Genomic DNA, 22,174 nt, shown 5'->3' with positions numbered 1-22,174 from the left:
GGATTCTCTGCCCTTCCCTGGTATACGTGGTGGTCCTGGCTGTCTCAAGGAGGAGTTGAGTAACTCCTTTACACCTGAACATTCTGTGGGAAGCAGCAGGGCAGGGCCTTGGTCGTGGGAAGCACACAGTAAATGCAGCTCCCAGGCCTGGAGTTTGAGCCCCTCTTCTTCACGCTGGGCGAGCACCCAGACCTCACAGGGATGCGCCAGCCTCGAGGCCCTTCTCTTCCCCGCAGTGCTGACCTGCTCCCGTTCTTCCTGCTGGGACTTGCAGCAGACACGGCTTTCTCACTCTCTCTATCAAAGACCGACAGGGCATTGCTCGACAAATTAATTCTACATCGCCCACGTAGTACTCAAACCCCCATCAACCTTATATTCAATGTGCTGTGACAGCCCCCCAGTCCCAGTGGAACCTCCCCAACACACCCCCTCCACCGCAGTCCCAAAGCCAGGCTCCTTACTCTGTGGGAGCCTCAGCCATGGACTCAAACCCACCAATGGCCATGAGGATGACAAAGGACCGGACAACGTTTCCTTCTGGAATGCGTAAGTGCGCCGTGCCTTGGAGCCAACTCAACGGCAGCTAACAGCAACAACAAATGTTTTCAGCCCAAATGAAACTGTATACCCAGTTTGATAACCTACAGCAGTCACTTGGCCATGTGTACTTTGAATATTTCCCCATAAATAAAGCTCTAAGTCAAGATATTTAATGGCTATATGGTATTCCACCCAATGGAAGTGTCATTCTTCGTTCAGTTTTGCTTGTACCCGTCTCTTCCTGGTACATCTGCTGTCCCCGCCTTTTCTGCCAGTCTGGGACCTTTGCTCCTTCACCTTCCACAGGAGTGGTCCTTGACCAATCTCATGAACCATGGTAATTGCAACCTGTTTTCTTTCTTCTACCGTGGAAATATGCAGTTTGTACTTGAGTGTCTATAATTTTCTTTTTTTGCCTCATCTTTTTTTTTCTCTGCTGAAGTATTTTAAAGCAAGCCCCAGACGTTAACGAAATTAGCAACAACTCCTTGATATGATATAATGTTTAGACCATAATTAAATTTCCCCTATTGTTTCAACACATTTTTTAATGGCTCAGCATTTAAATGTTGCTGTTGAAAGGGACACCACGTGTAACAGAATGAAACATTCATTGCCTTGTTCTGGCGCCATCCTCACAAACGTTGCTATGTTGGAGCCCATTGTTGAGGCCACTGTGTCAATCCGTCTCATGGAGGGTCGTCTTCCTTTTTGATGACTGTCTGTTTTACCAAACATGATATGTCCTTCTCCAGTGATTGATCTTTCCTGATGACATGTCCAAAGTAAGTGAGATGAAGTCTTGCCATCTTCACTTCTAAGCAGCATTCTGGCTGTTCTTCCTCCACGACAGACTGTTCGTTCTTCCGGCAGCCCGTGGTCTCTCCAATACTCTTCGCCAACACCACAATTCAAATGTGTCAGTTTTGCTTCTGTATTTCTTTTTCATTGTCTAGCTTTCACATCTATACAAGGTGATCGAAAATACCATCGCTTGGGTCAGGTGCACCTTAGTCATCAAAGTGACATCTTTGTTTTTTTTTTAAGATTTTAAAGAGCTCTTTTGGAATTAGATTTGCAGAGTTGCCCAAGGCAATATGTCATTTGATTTCTTGACTTCTGTTACCATGATTGTTGATTTAAGTAGAGTAAAATACTTGACAACGTCAATATTTTCTCCATTTATCGTGATGTTGCTTATTGGTTCAGTTGTGAGGATTTTTGTTTTAAGTACTCCTACATTTTTAACAAATGATAAAAGCGAAGGTTTCTATTTTATTTTTCATTTGTTTTATAAAGACCAATCAGCACTTTTCTGGGAATGGAACCCCAATTATAGAATTGCATTTATCGGAACAAGGTATGCGTTTTAATGGTTTGGTTGATTTTCAACTTTGGTCCAGGAGGTTAAACATGAACTCTAAACAGATGACATCATCCCCTAGATGACTCGGTCTAGTTCCTGACTCCAGCCCCATGTACTTATTTGAGGATGGGACATTTCCACTTGAATGTCTCACAAGTACCTTAACCCTTTCGTGCCTGGCGGTATGTATAGTGACTAAGAACTTTTTCGGCCTCTGGGGTTTATTGGGAAGCTAGCTGATGCACCACGGAGAGTGCGTGCTGCCCCAAGGCAGGGGCCTTCATGACTGTTTGAACCCGAAGAAACGGGCGTGTGCCACAAATTCCTGCTTTTACAGGGTATTGTAGGTCTGAATTTTTGTTAGGAAAATAGAAATTTTGAAAATTTTTATTTGTTACACATATATACCAATAGACCCCAGTAGGGACTCTGGGGTATAATTAGCGGTACTTCGTATGTACCACTGAACACTTCAGGTAGGCTTGTGGGAGGGGGCGAGAAAAAAAAATCCATACTATCTACCAAAAATTCAGATACACTCAATGATTCAGCACGCTTCCATTAATGAAAATGTATGGTATCAACAAAAAATTCAAAGTAGAGAATAATTGGGTCGCCAAAGAGTTGACTCAACATCATAGCCCTCCTAGCCAGTCTGTCTGCCTCTTCTCCTATGTCTCATTGGTAATAATATTTAATTTTCTACTTTCTAGTCTTTTCCAGTTCATTTGTTTGGTTTTCCAATTAGATTCTAGGTTCTATTCCCACTTCTTTTATATCTCTGAAAATACTTGGTAGGATGCCCTGTAGACTAAAGGCTAAAAGGAGGAGACTGAATGTACTGGCTCCATCTGTGTGTGCGCGTGCACATTGAGGAGGGAAGGAAATCATAGGGGTGGGGGCGCTTTTAATCCTGGGATGCACATGAAGGATATTTTGAGAGTTTTCTGATTTCTGTCTCTCAGTTTATGGCTTGATCTTTTCTAACCTAGACTGTCATTCAGCTGCATCATACCCAGATTCCACAGTCCTCACCTTTCCCTATTGCCTCACACTTGGTCACTCCATTCATTTTCATTACCTGTCTGATCCTTGGAGTATTTGAGTTTATAATTCCTGCCCCGAGTCTTTTGTTTCTTTTTGTCAAGGGGATTTTCTCTCTGAATTAAATATGCTTTCTGGAGAAGGTGCCACTGCAATTACTTCCATCCTGTCCATCCTTTTAGACTGGGCTCAAATCTCATTGACTTCCAAAAAAAATCTCCCTTGACATTGTTTGTTTAATTTCCAACCCCTTTGCATTTTTATGGAAACCCTGGTGGTGTAGTGGTTAACAGGTCAGGCTCCTAGCAAAAATGTTGGCAGTTCAAATCCACAGATGCTTCTTGGAGACTGTATGGGGCAGTTCTAGTCTGTACAATAGGGTTGCTATGAGTCGGAATCGACTCGATGGTAATGGGTTTTTTTGTTGTATTTATATGTGCAGTATGTAACCTTTACATTATGCTTGCCTATGTCTACCTATGTCTGTATCATACACTTCATACATAAATATATAACAGGAATAATAACCAACACTCAATATGCATTAGTTACAACAAGCTGTTATATTTGTGGCACATCATTTAAGTGAAGTGACGGGAAGTTGCCCACTGGTATTATTACTCCTTCTCTCCCGGTGGAACTGTTACAAAGTTTAGTTTAAAGGAGGCATGGAAATAACTATAAATGAATATGACTAGCAAGGCTTGCTGTCCACGCCACACCTGCCTAGCTAGCCCCACGCTGTATGTATGTTAGTGTGGGGAATGGTAACAAAATCTGCAGAAAAGCAATGCTTGTCAACTTTTCCTCTCTTCAACTCTTTTTTTTCAAATCTTAATGAAAAGCTTCTGATCTATTAATTAATCTTGTCACCCATAATGAGCGTTTTCTGTTTTATTTGCGGTTTTTAAAATGCGCTGCTAATTGTAGAAATTAAATTTTTGTACAATTTAATACTATGATATTAGGAGCAAACCAAGAGTGGGCGTTTTGTATTATTACTTCATTAGCATTTAAGATGCTTTGTCCTGTAATTATGCATTCCTCACTCATACTCAATTGCTAAATTGCTACAGTATTGCCCTGGCTGTTAGAGTTTTTTTTTTTCCAGTGGCTTAAGTTTTTTTGTTCCTCAGCTTAGAAGAACCTCAGAGGAGAAGGCGGGGCTTAGAAAGCTCAAATTATAAAAACCTTCTCCCTCCTGCAAGTAGCTAAGGCAAGCAGGATCTTTGGGGTGAAAGAAAACCCTGCTCGATCAAGTTCCACTGGTATGTTATCAACTTTTCTTTTCTTCTCTCCATAAAGGTCGCAGTGGTTGTAACTGGTAAAACGGATGTGAGTGTAGTGTCTCTGAGATGGGTACATCATTTCGTTTTCTCATGAAGATTTGAAACTAATGGGAGGCAAAATTTTAAATGTTTCAGAGAGACTTGGGGATAAGCAAAATCAAAGTTCACAGATATATCTTGTACTCGCTTGGATTTATTTAGAAATGTAGAAATCTTTGCTACTTATTTGAGTGATTTGAAATATATAATTTCAGCGTCCCTCCCTCCGCCCCCGGATTGATAGAGGTCAGAAATTTCCTCAAAGGAGCTTTATTAAAAAAATTCACTGGTGTTTTAACTGTGCAAATGATGAACTCAACTCAGTGTTCTTGAACCTACGGGGACCATTATAGACAAGTTTTTCTTAAATCAAGGCTCTGGTGAAGCGTAAATTAATATCAAGCCAGAATTCATTGAAAAAGTATGTATTCTTTTCGAATAAAAGAAAAGTGTATTTCACTTATTTTTATGAACTCTGGCTCTTACAGCTTTTTCAGTTTGCTGAAACGTGCTCATTACTTGTATTATTTAGCAGCAAGACAGAAACACTGAGGGTTTGGATGAATAATTAAAGGTTTTACATCTATTTAATTTTGAATCCATTATTGCCAATCATGATCTTTTCAGCGTTAAGATTGGTAAGCGGAAAACAAGGACATGGTTATTTCTTGAGTTTATTCTATATATTTGAATAAAAATATACTCATCGTGATAGGAGTTTCAGCTCGCCGACATCTTGAGTGTGTTACAAACTTTCTAAGTTGTGACTTTGGATTTATATACTCTTAAAAAAAATTGGAACAAAGTTATCGGCATCCATTTTTATTTGTTAATTTTTTTTGTTGTGCTTAAGAATTGATGCTATTCTTCCCACTTGTGAGGATAGAAGGGTTCCAGGCACCATGGGGGCCCCCTGCCTTTTCCCTAATTCTAGGGGGCCCTCAGCAAACAGCACCTTAAAGCACAGCCCTCACCTTGTGTCATACCTTCCATCTCCACTTCTACTCCCTGGGGCAGACTACACTGAAATCAATGGCTTAGGTGCGTCTGTTGACTTTAGCCATTTTCCCAGTTTTTACCCATCTACTCAAACTTTTAACAATTGGCTGGCAGAGGCAGTGAGAAAACCGGGATAATGCTTCCAACAGAACAAAGCTCAGTTCTTCTCTGGTGGTGAATTAGATGTCGATGCAAAAGTGCACACAACTCTTGCAGGTCTTTGTAACTCTTGCATGTACCATGGTGGCCCTCTTGCCAAAGTGGGAATTGAAAAGATTTCTCCGGGTGGTGTCAGTTACATCTGATGCCTCAGTAAGTGTCACACTCCGCATTACAATGAATAATTGATGGACCCCAGAGCAGAGCTGGCTGGGTTTGGTTTGTGGGCTCTTTGTAGCACTCTTAAAACAAGTCAGTTCCTCTCTCCTTCAGTGTTACCCAAGGAAATCGCCTCATTTACTCTGTTTTGCATAAGGAGACTTTGAACTATATAACCTGCTGAAAATGACATCTTAGGCCTGGCCTGGCCATGGCAGCAGGCAGGCTAAAAGGCAATTCTAGAAACATGAATATTCATCCCAATAATAGACTGGCTTATAAAATAAACCATATCATCCGTGAGTACTGTGCACCCTTAAATCATCAACTGCATGAGAGCAAACAGTCAATATTTACCCTAAAGCAAAGATGAGAAGGTAAGAAGGGGCAGGGAAGCTGGATTAACAGAAACAGAACAACCAGAATGGAAATAATGAGAATGCTGATGCATTGTGAAAACTGTCACCAAAGTCACCAAACAATTTGTATAAAAATTGTTAAATAGGAATCTAGTTTGCTGTGTAAACTTTCACCTACAACACAATAAAATGTTATTTAAAAAAAGCAAAACATGCCAAATGTCATTCTTGGGTTAGAACATTAGCATAGCAGACTGATTTATTTTTTCATTGGGCTCACAGGATGCCAGAGTATTCTGTTGTTAATGGTGACTTCTAGAGAATTCAAAATTATTCATGAGCAATAATAACACTATGGCCAACCTCTCGTCCAACAAGCAAAATGAGGTTTCTAATCTATTATTTAAAATTTGATGTGTATCAATATAGTGAAAAAGGCAATCTATCCTTCCACAAAGAGTCAGCGTAGTTTACAGTTTAGGGTTGGACTCTCAGGTCAGCCTGCCTGAATCTTGAACCCTGGCTGTTCTGGTTCTGTTTATATGCTGTGTGACTTTGGGAAGTTACTTCGCATCTCTGTGTCTTGGTTTTTGAAGAGCTGACACATGCAAAAAGGGAAGCACAGTGCCTGGCACATAGTAAGCATTGCATGAGAGCTAGCAATTACTTATTATTGGCATTTGGACTATCTTCCTGGCCTGATGAAGGTGTGTATTTGATGTGCTAGCAGGACCAACTGTATTGTACATAACTTCAAGATGGGAATACAGAACAATAAGCTAAAATTTACATGATGCCACATCCTAAGCCTCCTGTCAAATGCATGGTTGTATTTCAAAAAGGTTTAGTGACAAAGTTCGAAAACAGTTTACTGCAATCTAAGAAAGAGGGGGTCATTGGTGTTGTTTTCAGCATCCCGTTTCAGTCCAGTGGTTCTCAAAGTGTGGTCCCTGGATCTACAACATCACCAGCACTTGGGAACTTGTTGGAAATGCAGACTCTTGGCCTCCTCCCAGCCCTGTTGAGTGCTTGAGGTGGGCCCAGGCAATCTGGGTTTTAATGTGCCCAGCATCCCAATTGATCTAGCCTACCGAGCAAACTTGTAGTTCCCTGGCTGGGAAGCTGGAGAAGCTGTTGGCCTTCAGCTTGGAACTGCAGTTCCTGCTGTAATGTCCTGTAGTTAGTATCTTCACCATCTATTGTGAAGTTTTGAAAAATGTAAATGGTAGTTTCAAAGCCTATTTTGTTTTAAACTTTTACCAAACTAACTTCCATGGTGATTATTAGGATCTCATTAAGTTCATCAGACCTATCTGTAATCTTTGAGAGGAAACCCTCCCCTCTCCAAAAAATAAACCCGTTGCTGTCGAGTCAAATCTGATTCATGGCGACCCCATGTGTTACAGAGGAGAACAGTGCTCCACAGGGCTGTCAGTGGCTGATTTTTCAGAAGTAGATCGTCAGAACTTTCTTCTGCGGCCACTGGGTGGGTTCGAACTACCAACCTTTTGGTTAGTAACAAAGCAAAAAGCATTTGCGCCACCCAGGGACCTAAGGACCATAAATAAAAATCATTGCGATATCGATGAAAATGTGAAAGCGAAGGTTTTACAGAGTTAAACAAATTAGTCCAACATCAGGTTACACTCTCTACTGCGGTCCCATTACTTGAGCTTCCATAGAATTGCTTCCCTTGAATTTTACTTTAGCAGTATATCGCCAACTCACATTCAGGGGCATTATAAGAAACAGTCACACAAATGACTTACTAATGCTATATGGATCGCAAGGTGTGGCATGGCTATTTCTCACTCTGCTGCCTGGTGTTCTTTTTACATAGGAATTTTTCCTTTTAACTGTCTATTTTGAAATAATTATAGATTCACAGAAAGTTGAAAAAATAGCACAGGGAGGTCCCATGTACCCTTCACCCAGCTTCCCCCAATGGTAATGTCTCACAGAACTATAATATGATATCAAAACCAGGAAACTGATATTCGTACAATCCACAGACTTTATTCAGATTTCACTAGTTTTACAGACACTTATTTTGTGTGTATAATTTCATGCAATTGTATCCCATGAGTCAATTGGAGCAACCACCACCACAACCAAATATAGATCTGCTGTATCACCTCAAAGACCTCCCTCGGGCTACCCTTGTTGAGTCACACCACCCTCCCCCTTCCTGGCTACAGGAGTTCTCTTTACCTTGGCCTCCATTTCAGGGAATGTGGGTCTGGAGTTACCTATGAACACTGGGAAGCTTGTAACTGACCACGTTCATCCCTTTGCTTTGGTCGGTAGAAGGTTAGAGTACAATTTCCGGAAACGTCCAAAAGCTGCTCTCCACCCATCTGCCCAAAGCCTCATGCATCACAAAAGATCCTTTCCCCATAATGTCCATACTCTCCCTCTCTCTTTCTCCACTCCCCTGCTTACACCCCCCTCCCTTCTTTACTTCACCTCTTCTAAATCTGTTCTCCTGTGACAAGCTCTGGGGCCTTTTAAATGTTAGTCTATTTAGCTCCTCTGGGCTAAGAACCCTGGTGGTGCAGTGGTTCAGCAGTCGGCTGCTAACCAACAGGTCGGTGGTTTGAACCCAGCAGCAGCAGCTCTGAGGGAGAAAGATGTGGCATTCTGCTTCTGTAAAGATTACAACCTTGGAAACCTGATGGAGCAATTCTACTCTGTCCTATAGGGTCACTATGAGTCAGAATTGACTTGATGGCAATGGGTTTTTGTGGGTTAAGCTACTTTGAATTTTTTACTCTGTACAGGCCCTAGGAGCTGAGCAGGTAAAACATGACGTTTTCGAGAGCATGAAGCAAGGGAGAAGGTCATGATACTTATGTGGCACTCATTTCCTTGCCACATTATTTTTCCTCTTATACCTTATTTGCTCTTCTTATGAATCCCAATAGGAGCAATGGTAGTAATGATAAACACACTAGCATTTACAAGGTTTAATCCTCACAATTCATCTATGAGGAAGTGTACTCCTTTAGAGATCAAGAATTAAGACTCGGAGAGGTTATGTTGCTAATTAGTGGTGGAATCCAGCCTCAATCTTGGTTTTTCCTAATTCCAAAACCCGTGCTTTTGTTTTGCTTTGTTTACTGTACCATTGCATCCTTTCTTGGTGTGTTTATTGGAATTCCTCTTGACATTGTACTTTTCATTACTACGTTGTTCACTTTTGTCTATACTTTTGAACCTCTGACCTGTGGTATAGGGATAGAGCATTTCCTAATCTCTCAACTTTTTAGAATTTATTGTTAGGTGCCATTGAGTTGGTTCCAACTCATAGTGATCCTATGCGCAACAGAATGAAACACTGCCCAGTCCTATGCCATCCTCACAATCGTTGCTATGTTTGAGCACATTGTTGCAGCCACTGTGTCAGTCCATCTTGTTGAGATACTTCCTCTCTTTGGCTGATTCTCTACTTTACCAAGCAATGTGTCCTTCTTCAGGGACTGGTCCCTCCTGATAACATGTCCAAAGTATGTAAGTCTAGCCATCTTTGTTTCTAAGGAGCATTCTGGGTGTACTTCTTCCAAGACAGATTTGTTTGTTCTTCTGGCAGTCCATGGTATATTCAATATTCTTCACCAACACCATAATTCAAAGGCACCAATTCTTCTTTGGTCTTCCTTATTCATTGTTCAGCTTTCACATGCATATGAGGCAAATGAAAATACCATGGCTTGGTAGAATAATGTAATTGATATTATGAGTCACATGAAATTATCCTCATCATTTATCATTAAATCTTCTGGTGTACCCTTGTTGCCATTTTACTGGTGGATTCTTATTACCCATTGCTGTCAAGCTGATTCCAACTCATAGTGACCCTATAGGACAGAGTAGAACTGCCTCATAGGATTTCCAAGGCTGTAATCTTTACAGAAGCAGACTGCCACATCTTTCTCTTGCAGAGCAGCTGGTGGATTTGAACTGCTGACATTTTGGTTAGCAGCTGAGCACTTAACCACTGAGCCACAAGGGCTCCTTGGATTCTTATTAGGGGAGGTCATTTTTGGTGGTATGAATCCTTACCTGTATCAGGCAAACATTTTGAGCGGTATCATTTTCTCGACTTGATTTTCCTACTTCTTATTGAGAGTTCCATTAATTTAGAGACGTACACTCAGATAGAGTTCAAGATAAAGAGAGGGGATGGCCCTAGACTTAAAACCCATACTTTAAAGCATTATACTACACTGCCTTCCAAACAGGTGCAACATCAGTGCCTCTTTTATGTGAATGCCAAACACTGCAAATCTGATGTATGGAAAGCAGTAACATCAGAGAGGCAATATAGGTGAGGTTTCAAGACCATGAGAGTAATAGATCAGGGTTATATTATGCTATGTTATATCATGTTATAATTTTGCAATCATGAAGTCATGTTTTATAAGTTGTATGTGAAACTCTAGCTCCTAATTGTTGGGGTTGTCATGAATTAGTCCATTAACTTTGAATTCTAGTCCTATGTGCAACTGAACTGATAAAAAACATCACAATAAATGGTGAAGAAATCGAAGTTGACAAGGATTTCATTCTACTTGAAACAGCAATCAATGCCCATAGAAGCAGCAGTCAAGAAATCAAATGATGTACTGCATTGGGCAAATCTGCTGCAAAATACTCATGATTATGATCTATTGCAGGGAAAGGATACAAATTAAAATCAGCCAGAGGAAGAAATGGTAGGGCTGAGTCTGGTGTGGGGGTTCTAAATACAAAGCATTATTCTCCTGGTAACCATGTGTGACAATCAATACACATGGAGTATTGCCAACCAGGGAAGCTCACCAAAGCTTCAGCGTAGAGTTTTTATTGGGGTTTCATTACATAGGCATGACTGATTGATTAATTGTCCATGTGGTTGAACTCAGTTACCAGGTCAACTGTATGACCCAAAGCCCCCACTCTAAATCTCAAGGTTGACCTTTCTGACATGACTAGACCTAACCAAACACTCCTATCAGGTATGACATAGATCACTTCCCAGAAGCTGAAGGCAAAGGCCAAACCTCTTTTCAGGCAAGACCAAATTCTGTACTGCACGAAAACTAATAACTAATAAAGGCATTTGAAACGTAACAACAGGGTGGCTTTTTACACATCTTACACGGCTTTCTTACTTCTTGTTTGACTGAAATGTGTTTACAAATACACTTTTTCCTTTGCAATGAAATAAGCAGCTTTTCATTGTGAGACAAATGGAATCATTTCCTCACCGTTGGTGCCCTACTTGGAAGCAATTTGCTGTATGGGAATCATAATAAATACCTTACAGGATTGATTTGTGGTTTTACAATAATGTATGTAAAGTACCAATTAATACTCTGAGCCTCCCTTTGAAATGCCTGGGGAGAGCAGTAAAAGAAGCATTCATTGTTTTAAACAGTCTGGACACCGACCTTTCCGAGTGGGTTTTAGAGAAGTTTCTAGCCTCTGTGGCATGAGAGAGTTTTGTGGCTGGTCCGGAGGGAGGAGACAGCCCTACTGGGTTGAGGGGTCAGGAATAGAGTTAGCTGAGTGGGCGAGGGGGGCCTGTTTTATCTTTTAGACCTTTCTGCATCCAGGAGTTATGGAAGGCCACATGGAAGTAGTTTGCAAACAGAAGGATGGTTTTTGGGGGAGGTATTTATTCATTTGAATGTTTTAGTCTGGAAGCTCCGCTGAAACCTGTCCACCATGAGAGAGCCTGCCAGTATTTGAAATATCATTGAAGTAGCTTCCAGCATCACAGCAACACACAAGCCACCACAGCACCACAGACTGACAGATGGGTGGTGGGGGTTATTCTGTACGTTCCCTTTATTCCATATGCATTCGTTTAGCAAGTAACCATTGGGAACCATATATATGTGATATGCTGGAATGGACAAGACACAATTTTCGTCCCCCTCAGAGCCCCAGTGTGGTAGGGCAGCCAGATGGGTGGGGTAGAGGGAGTTACAGTAAGGTACATGCAATCATCCTAGAGGGGAAGGGTGCCCAGGAGGGCCCCCGGCCCAGGTGTGAGGGAACAGGGAAGATGTAAACTCAAGTCGGGTCCCGAAGGATGGAGAGGAATTAGGAGACAGGACCAGGGGACAAAGGCAGTACAATTATGAGCCATCTCTGGTTTGGGACAGAGCAAGCGGGAGGGCGGAGGGATGAAGCTTTGAATGAAGCTCCTTTTGCTGTTTGTAGCACACACAGTTTACTCTGTCTGCCCGCAGTTCTCCACAGCAGAGCAGATGCCGTTCCAGGGAGCCAGGTTCAGTATGAGGAACAGATGGAACGGCACTCTGGACGGCACGCTGGACAGCACGCTGGACAGCACACGGACCCTGTACTCCTGTGTGTCTCGGAGCACAGACGTCTCCTACAGCGAAAGTGTAAGTTACGTGTGTCCCCCAGCAGATGGCGCTATAATTGGCAAAGCATTACTTACTAGGATGATCTGGGGAGCAATACTTCCTTTAAAAAAATCACATCTCAGCGTACAGTGTTTGGTGAATTATTTTTGCCAAATGTAGAAGCATTTTCTTTTATATGTTGGTTTTTTAAGCATTTCTATTTCCAAGCTTATAACCATAACCTTAATAAGTTGTTGAACAATGCATTTGTTAACTTTCACGCGTTTTTAATCACTGCTTTTTTTGTATTCACTTCTCATCCTGTCAGATCCCCTCAGAAATGATTCTTGGGTCTAAGTCCTCTTCTTTAGCTCCACGGCCAGGGTCTTAGTCTGACTCCCCGTGTGCTCTTTCGATAGCCTCCAAACTGTTCTCTTTACCACCCTTCGTGCTTTACTCCAAGTCACCCTCCACGTTGCCTCCAGAGTTAACTTCCTAAAGATGTCCCTAAGCATTACTTATGGGGTGAGCTGGGCCCGGTGCGTGCGAGCAGAAGGCATCTCCCTCTGTGCTGTGTTGATTCCCATTCTCGTCCTTGCTGACATGTCAAGCAGTCCCCCAACCCCCAAACCAAACCAGACAGAAAACCCACTGCTGTTCAGTCGATTCTGACTCATAGCGACCTTGTAGGGCACTGTAGAACTGCCCCACAGGGTTTCTAAGGCTGCAATCTTTACAGAAGCAGACTGCTACATCTTCTGGTACATCTTTCTCCCTCGGAGTGGCTGGTGTGTTTGAACTGCTGACCTTTTGGTTAACAGACGATTGCTTTAACCACTGTGCCACCAGGGCTCCTAGTCACCCTACACTTGGTATTGCCTTTATGGTTTTTGCCAAACTGATGGATATGAAATGGGATCTCACTGTGCTTTTACTTCATGTTTGCCTCATTCCTGATGAGGCTGAGCTCCTTTCCAGACGATTCTGGGTTACTTGCATGTCCTCTTTTTAGATGCCTGCTCATGTCTCCCGTTCATTTCCCCACTGGGTTGTCTGTCTTACGGTCACTGATTTACAGTTTTTATTGATTCTGTTTACCAATTCTAATGATGCTTAATATGTGTTGCAAATATCTTCTCCCAGTTTGAGGGCTGTAAGTATTTTCAACATATGTTTCATCTGTTTCTAAATAATTTGCTTCTGCCAACTCAAGGGAAGGTTTTGGTTTATAATGACTTTTGACTGTTTCTCAGAATTAGGTCCCAGGTGTCCCTGACCCTGTACACTATGAGTCAGAATCGACTTGAGGCCAACTGGTTTGGTTTTTTTTTGCTATTGAACTAGAATGGAGGCAGTGATCAGGGGAAGGATGAACGAATGAGGCAGAAGCATTAGAATCTGCCTTTGTTTCAACCTTGGCTTGGCTGCCTGCTAACTGTCTGACCACTCTGCTTGTGGGGAGACAGATACAATGATGGAAGAGTATTTTGGCATATATTTTATTTTAAAAGCAAGCATAAGAGCAATGGAGAGTTGCATTGATATATTATTTATATAAAACTATTAACAAATGCTTATATTCCCCCTGGTAGCCTTAGAGATGGGAAAACATAATTGGTATGTGTATAATAGCATTTATGTACAAGATAACTCCAAGTAACTTTTAGAAAAATTTGTTTAGTTATAAAAATTTAAACGTATCCCTCTTTTTAAGAACTTTGTGTACTCAGAAAACTTGAAAAGATGAATGGTATGAGTATGTGGTAAAGTCTTTAAAACTTTGAGATGTTTTTTAGGTCATATTTAGTGTTCATTGACAACAGCAGGGGGTGAGAATAAATTAGTAATGTGTTGTCCAATGTTCTTTCTCCAAAGGACTTGGCGAATTTTATTCAAGCAAATTTTAAGAAACGGGAATGTGTCTTCTTTACCAAAGACTGCAAGGCCACGTAAGCAACTATTTTTCCCCGTTTCTGTTTCCATGTTTAAAAATAAATTATTAACAACCAGTATAACAAAACAAACAAATGCCCTCTAGTTCATTATTAAAGCTCTTTCCATCTGGTAATTCTCAGAAATGTTTTGCGAGCAGGAAGACTGGCAAGGAGATTTGCAGTTGTTCCCTACAGCTATATAATTTTGTTTTCTATTTTTAGCTTTGGCAAAAGTTGGTAAAATCATGAAGAGAGGCTGCCTTTCCCTTCAGTATTACCAGAAGCCTGGGAGCCCACCTGAGTGGCTGTGGAAATGGTGTTGCTGTTTTACAGTGCTTTCTGGGGAACACTGTGTATGTGCACACATGGCAATCTGACTGACACCTCTATTAGCTCTTTCTTCCTCTCGTTGACTTTGGGCCTTCCACCTAGTTAGGTGTTCATGTACTCTGAGCCTCCTGTGTTTCAGAACAGCAAAACTGGGTTATAAAAGCCACAGGGTATAGCCCAGGTTCTCAATAATCAGTTAATGAGTGAGTGAATGGATTGAACACCGTTGACCTTTCCCACATTAGATATGTTGCTGTTGTTGTTAGATGTTGTCAAGTGGGTTCTGACTCATAGCGACCCTGTGTACAACAGAACAAAACATTGCCCAGTCGTGTGCCATCCTCACGATCGATGTTATGCTTGAGTCCATTGTTGCAGCCACTGTGTCAATCCATCTTGTTGAGGGTCTTCCTCTTTCTTGCTGACCTTCTACTTTACCAAGCATGATGTCCTTCTCCAGGGAATGGTCCCTCCTGGTAACATGTCCAAAGTGTGTGAGACAAAGTCTCACCATCCTTGCTTCTAAGGAGCATTCTAGTTGTACTTCTTCCAAAACAGATTTGTTGTTTTGGCAGTCCATGGTATATTCAATATTCTTTGCCAACACTATAATTCAAACGTGAACAGCATTAGATATATCTGGATATAATTAAATAGTTTTAGTTTTACCTCCTACTCATTTTATTCCCTCTCAGTCCTTCTCTTCTGCCTGCTCTCAATGGAAGAAAGAGTCTAGCTGTTAATTGATAGTTGCTGCTGTAGTTTATAATGAAAACATTGAACCTCTTTTGAACTAGAGGAGTCCTTGGGTGGAGTGAATGGTTAACATGCTTGGCTGCTAACCAAAATGTTGGTGGATTGAGTCCACCCAGAGTGACCTTGGAAGAGAAGCCTGGCAATCTACTTCTGAAAAATCAGCCATTGAAAACCCTATGGAGCACAGTTCTACACCGACACACATGGGGTCATCATGAGTTGGCATCAACTTGATGGCAACTGGTTTGGTTTTTTTGGTTATTGAACTAGAATGGAGGCAGTGATAAGAGGAAGGATGTAAGAATAAGGCGGGTGTATTAGAATCTGCCTTGGTTTCAACTTCGGCTTGGCTGCTTGTTAACTGTCTCACCCTGAGCCAATTACCCTTCTTCCTGAACCTAATTCTCTTGTCCCAAAAATCTACCAAAGTAGACCTCATGGTCGGATAGTGGCGATGGTTGCACAACAGGCCACATGTTACATGTCACTGAACTGTACGTGTAAAACATGTTGAAGTGGCAAATGTTCTGTTAGATATATACTTACCACAATAAAAAAAATATACCTCATGGGTTGTGGTATATGTGCTGTTGTTGCCGATGAATCTATTCTGACTCATGGTGACCCCATGTGTTACAGAGTAGAACTGCTCCCTAGGGTTTTCTTGGCTGTGCTCTTTATGGAAGCAGATTCAATAGGCCTTTCTTCTAGGGTGCTACTGGGTGGCTTCAAATTGCCAAGCTTTAGCTTAGCAGTCGAACGCATACAGGACAGAGTAGAACTGCCCCATAGGGTTTCCAAGGAGCGGCTGGTGGATTTGAACTGCTGACCTTTTGGTTAGCAGCCGAGCTCTTAACCACTGTGCCACCAGGGCTCCCTTGAATTCTTAGCTCTTTTCTGAATCTTAACCCAGAGACTGACTGGAGAGAGAATAGCGAGAGAGATGAAGTACCTGCTGTAGTGCCTTACAGCATAAAAGGTTCTCAGTAAATGTATTTTCTTACTTTGTGTGAATTAGGAAATGAACCTCAGAAAAACCCAGCGATTTCTATCTTGTCACGGTCATAAACATATTCATCGCGAGTCATTCTGCAGAGTATAAACTTCCATGAGTCAGCTGTTGATTTCCCAAATGTTTTACTGAAAGATTTAGCTGCTAGTCTATTTGTTCAACTTCTGAGGAACAATTTGGATTCATGCATTCATTCATTCAACAAATATTTATTAAACATCTACATGGGATCGCCATGAGTCCAAATCGACTCAAGGGCAACAGTTTTTTTTTTTTTTTTTTTAATGTCACCAAACCCAAACCAAACCCACCGCCATCGAGTTGATTTGACTCATAGCGAGCCTATAGGACAGGGTAGAACTGTCCCATAGGGTTTCCAAGGCTGTAATATTTATGGAAGCAGACTGTGACGTCTTTCTGGTGGGTTCCAGCCACTGATCTATCACTTAGCAGCTGAATGCTTTAAACACTGTGCCACCAGGGCTCCTTGTTTAATGTCACAAGGACTTTACATACTTGATTGCTAATACTACAGCCGCTCTACAAGGTAAAAAAAGCAAACCAAACTCATTGCCGTTGAGTCGATTCCAAATCCTAGTGACCCTATAGCACAGAGTAGAACTGCCCCATAGGGTTTCCAAGGAGTGGATTTGAGCTGCGAACCTTTTGGTTTGCAGCCAAATGCTTAACCACTGAGCCACCAGGGCTCCACTCTACTAAGTAGCTTTTATTATCATTTGACAGATAAAGCAAGTGAAACTGGGAGAGTTTCAGTATTTTGCCCAAGGTCATTTTGCCCAAGGAGCTAGATGAGGGACTTGAACCCAGGGTGCCTTTTCTGCTGGGCCTGCTAGTGGTTAGTGTGACCACATACTTTATTGTGCAAACTGGGGCAGTGATAAGTGATACGTGTGAGGGATACACCAGTTATACTTATGCTCCGGCAACGGGTGGGAATTTGGGCAGTCCTGGGCACATCCGGACGTTTGGTCACCCACTGGTGGTGACCCTGTCTTGCTCCCATGCTCCTTTGCTCTCTCAGATGCAGGAGGGCACTGGCCAAACATGTCTCTTACCTGCTGTTCTCTGGCCTCTTTGGGATGGAACTGTGTGCTCCTTTCCCTTTGGCCATGCTGTTGTTGCCGATGAATCTATTCTGACTCATGGTGACCCCATGTGTTACAGAGTAGAACTGCTCCCTAGGGTTTTCTTGGCTGTGCTCTTTATGGAAGCAGATTCAATAGGCCTTTCTTCTAGGGTGCTACTGGGTGGCTTCAAATTGCCAAGCTTTAGCTTAGCAGTCGAACGCATACAGGACAGAGTAGAACTGCCCCATAGGGTTTCCAAGGAGCGGCTGGTGGATTTGAACTGCTGACCTTTTGGTTAGCAGCCGAGCTCTTAACCACTGTGCCACCAGGGCTCCCTTGAATTCTTAGCTCTTTTCTGAATCTTAACCCAGAGACTGACTGGAGAGAGAATAGCGAGAGAGATGCAGAACCAAGTGGGTGGGACAGGCAGGAAGAAACTGGGAGGAGGGTGAACTGTGGCTCATGACAGGAGAGCCATTGGGGCCGCATTAGAATTTTTGTTGTTGTTCATGTCTTTGGAGACCGCAACACTTAGCATGAAACGCAGCCCTGCATCGAGGGGTCACATCGTCATGGAATGCATTTCAACTGTTGTCACGTTGCATCTTTTCTGTTGGCACTGCCTGCATTGTTCGTTGATTTACATGCATGTCACCACTGTAATCTACCATTCACCTCTATGGAGCATGTGCCCTGGTGGACGAGGCTCCACTCCAGGTTTTGCAGGTGGCATGCCCAACCACCACAGCAAGCCCGCTGGGAGAGGGGCTGTGCTAGGACTGAAGGAGGACTTCTACTTGGTCTTCACTGTACTCTGCTGTGTTTAAGAGCTTGGCTGCTAGCTAAAAGGTAGGCAGTTTGAATCCACCAGCTGCTCCTTGGAAACCCTATGGGGCAGTTCTACTCTGTCCTATAGGGTCGCTATGAGTCGCAATCAACTTGACAGCAATGGGTTTGGTTTTTTAGTTTTGGTACTCTGCTAGGTGTTGTATTTTACTCTGCTGGTATGTCTTCCTCAAGAGAACACAAGCAACCTGAGGGCAGGATAACAGTCCTGTTGATCTTTGGATGCCACCAAGCTCAGCTCCGGTTTGATCGAGATGATTTTTAATAAATAGCTGTGGAGGAAGGAGGAGGGGAAGTGGACTTGGCATTTACTGCATCTTATTTTAGATTCTTCCAATTTCGCATCATGCCTATGTGTCATCTAATTAAAAACTAAATTTAGTTCTATTACTCTCTTAATTGGAAGATCGGGTGCTCATTTGGTACACAGTTTGTGCTTGTCTAGCCCCAGTTAATGAAAGCCCCCTCCCCACAAAGCAGCGAATACCCAGTATGGCAAAGATGGTCCCTCTGAATGCTGCAACACTTTGGGGTCCCTGCCAGGTATGCCTCCCCCCAGTAGCTTGCCCATGGGAAGGAGGGCTGGCATTGAAGTCGTGAGGCCTGCTGCAGGGTCCCGCGTGTGTTATGAACCATGCGAAAAGCTGAATATACAGTTTCCACATTTCTAAGAGTCAGTCCCATAATCACCTCATAGCTACTTGTACAGATGGTGGACATCACAGGGCAGGGGCCAAACCAAAACTAAACCCATTGCTGTTGAGTTGATTCCGACTCATAGTAACCCTACAGGACAGAGTAGAACTGCCCTATAGAGTTTCCAAGGAGCACCTGGTGGATTTGAACTGCTGACCTTTTGGTTAGCAGCCATAGCTTTTAACCACTACGCCACCAGGGTTTCCCAGGGTAGGGGCAGCTCTTCTCAAATACCAGCTCTCAACTCACAACCGATTTATCGGTGGATGGACAATAAACAGTGGGGATAAGACACCAAAATAATTTCTCAATAACCGAGATGATGAAAATAAAACTTGCTGGGGTGCCATAAACAGTTTGCAGCTCAGCTGCTAACCGAAAGGTTGGCAGTTCAAATCCACCCAGTGGTGTCATGGAGGAAAGTCCTGGCAATCTACTTCCATATGATTACAGCCATTGAAAACCCTATGGAGCTCAGTTCTACTCTGACACAGAGTTGCCATGAGTTGGAATTGGCTGAACGGCCAAGGGTTTGGGTTTTTTGGGGGGCAAAATTTATTTTTATGTTTTTTTAATCTAAATAATTTGTGGTTGATTCAAAGAAATTTGATGAACTGCTTAAGCAGTCTTAATGAAATCGGTCCCTCCCCTCAATGTCGTATTCTGCTCAGGGAAAACCTGTGCAAGTGTGGCTACACTCAGAACCAGCACATAGAAGGCACCCAGATCAACCAGAACGAGAGATGGAATTATAAGAAACACACCAAGGAATTTCCCACGGATGCCTTTGGGGATATTCAGTTTGAGACACTGGGGAAGAAAGGAAAGGTACGCAATGGTTTTCTGCTTTAATTAACTAATACATAGTTTGCTACCACCACTGGGGCTACCTTGAGTTGCCTCAAATTGTCTGATAATATGGAAGCGGGAGAGAAAAGGAATAAATACCAAAAACTATTGTAGAAAAAGATGTCGTTAGCTGCCGTTGAGTCGCCCCCAACTCACGGCAATCCCATGCACAATAGGATCAGACTGTTGCATTCCATAGGGTATTCATTGGCTGATTTCTAGAAGCAGGTTGCCAGGCCTTTCTTCCTAGTCTGTCTTAGTCTGGAAGCTCTGCTGAGAACTGTTCAGAATCACAGCAACATGCAAGCCTCCACCGACAGACAGGTGGTGGCTGTGCATGAGATGCATTGGCCAGGAATCGAACCTGGGTCTTCTACACAGAAGGGGAGAATTCTACCTCTGAACCACCACTGCCCCTGTAGAAAAAGACAACTCGTATAAAAGTCAAAAATCTGCGAGTAGATTATAAACTACTAGAAAAAAACCAATATGTGATTGGATCATCACCCCGTCACCCTTCTCTCCACGCATATTACATCAACATCCGTGTTGATCCTAGATGCTACAAAAGGCTGGATCGGTGCTGTTGTGAACTGTCTCATTTAGCTTGGCATAAGGCATTCCTGAGAATACATAGTGCCCTGAATAAGTGACAACTTCCTTTATACACTGACACTGCAAGCTCCTACAGAGGGTTTTACAAAGATGTTGAGCGATCGGGCCCAGGCCCTCCTGCATTCCCGTCTCAGCGGCAGCACTCAGTAAATGCTGGAAGCTGGGCAGCATCCCTGCCCCCTCCCATCCGCAATCCCTGTCTGTGCAATCCCTGAACATGACCCAGCTCCAGCCACTCGGTCTCTTCCCAGGACTGTCCCCAGCTCTCCGCCTGTGTCTTGCCCCCTCAGTCAGTTCCACACTGCGCTGGAGGGCTCCCTAAAACGCAAACTTTATCCTGTTCTACTCTGCTTAAAACACCTGGAAGGAGCCCCATTGCCTTCAGGATGAAGTCCAAAGTTCTCGCCCTTGCTGGTGTGGTCCTCTAAGGTGGCTCTAGCCCAGATGGACACCCCTATGTTCCCACTGCCTGTCTGGAGGCACTGGTTTCCTTCCCTTCCCTTTGGGGTATTTGTGCCCCCTGCCTGGGATCCTCCTCTGCTCCTACCCTTCCCCCCACGTTCCTCCCCTCTTCCTGGGACCCTTCTCTGCTCCTACCCTTCCTCTCACGCCCCTCTGCTCTTCCTGGGACCCTCCTCGGCTCCTATCCTTCCCCCAACACCCCTCCCATAGGGGCGGGTGGGCCCGGGACTAAGCCCGGTCGGTTCACGGTGCTTTTCCTCTCTTCCTTACAGTATATCCGTTTGTCCTGTGACACGGACCCAGAGACCCTCTATGACCTGCTGACCCAGCACTGGCAACTGAAAACGCCCAACCTTGTCATTTCTGTGACCGGCGGCGCCAAAAACTTCGCCCTGAAGCCACGCATGCGCAAGATCTTCAGCCGGCTGATCTACATCGCGCAGTCAAAAGGTGTGGCCCACGGGCTGGCGGCTGGATGGCAGGCGAGATTGCGCCCAACCAGCCAGCGCGGGCAGACTGCAGGGCAGAGATCAGACTGGCATGTGTAACCACCGCAGAATCCAGATGTTGCTGAGAACTACAGTCAGTGTCTTATTAAAAGCAAGATCCTCAGATGAATAGAAAGGAGGAGATTCTGGCCCATGGTGTAGGATTTCACAAAGGCACCCTTTAGAATCAGCATTGAGGTGCTTTCTTGCATAGAAACATAGCATTCTATGTTTCTCTTAATCTTCTAAGGTTTTCATTTTATTATTTCTATATATAAAATTTTACCCGGGTAATTTTGGTGAATGAAAAATTTAATTTGCTTCCTGTTTATGCACTTTGGGAATAATGGCAGTGCCTGCAGATTTGTAAGGACCACGTAAGTGTTTGAGATCAGAACAAGTGACTTCGGCTTACTTACTTGAAATACGCAGCTTAGCTTAGCATTTCATTTCTTTTTAACTTTTTCTTTTGAAAATTTCAAACCCACAGGAAAGTTGCAAGAAAAATAAACATCTGTACATCCTTCTCCTAGATTCACAAAGAGTTAACATTTTCCCACATTTCTCTTACCTCTTTTCATAAATGTACGTATATTATGTTTTTTTTTTTTGTGGTACTTCTATTTCTAGCTTTTTTTTTAATATTTTACGGTACTTCAGGTGAAGGCTTACAGAACAAATAGTTTCTCATGAAACAGTAGTACACATGTTGTTTTATGACATTGGTAAACAACCCCACAACATATTAACCCTCTAAATTCTCAACCTTTTTTTTTTTTTTT

The 22,174-nt window shown here is 43.0% G+C and overlaps 1 protein-coding gene across 1 annotated transcript in view; it reads left to right on the top strand.

The window, feature by feature from the left end:
* Positions 1-12,214: 12,214 nt before the first annotated feature.
* Positions 12,215-22,174, top strand: part of TRPM8 (transient receptor potential cation channel subfamily M member 8) — a 100,026-nt gene continuing 90,066 nt past the window's right edge. Inside the window, exons 1-4 of the mRNA XM_004390029.1 lie at positions 12,215-12,355; positions 14,192-14,265; positions 19,650-19,806; positions 21,177-21,354. Coding sequence (XP_004390086.1) covers positions 12,215-12,355; positions 14,192-14,265; positions 19,650-19,806; positions 21,177-21,354 — 550 coding nt within the window. The remainder of the gene's footprint in view (positions 12,356-14,191; positions 14,266-19,649; positions 19,807-21,176; positions 21,355-22,174) is intronic.

This window comes from Trichechus manatus, unplaced genomic scaffold (assembly GCF_000243295.1).
Source record: "Trichechus manatus latirostris isolate Lorelei unplaced genomic scaffold, TriManLat1.0 scaffold00277, whole genome shotgun sequence".
In the NCBI taxonomy this organism is placed as follows: domain Eukaryota; kingdom Metazoa; phylum Chordata; class Mammalia; order Sirenia; family Trichechidae; genus Trichechus; species Trichechus manatus.
Note: the sequence above shows the minus strand (reverse complement) of the source record. Positions and strands in the feature narration are given on the sequence as shown.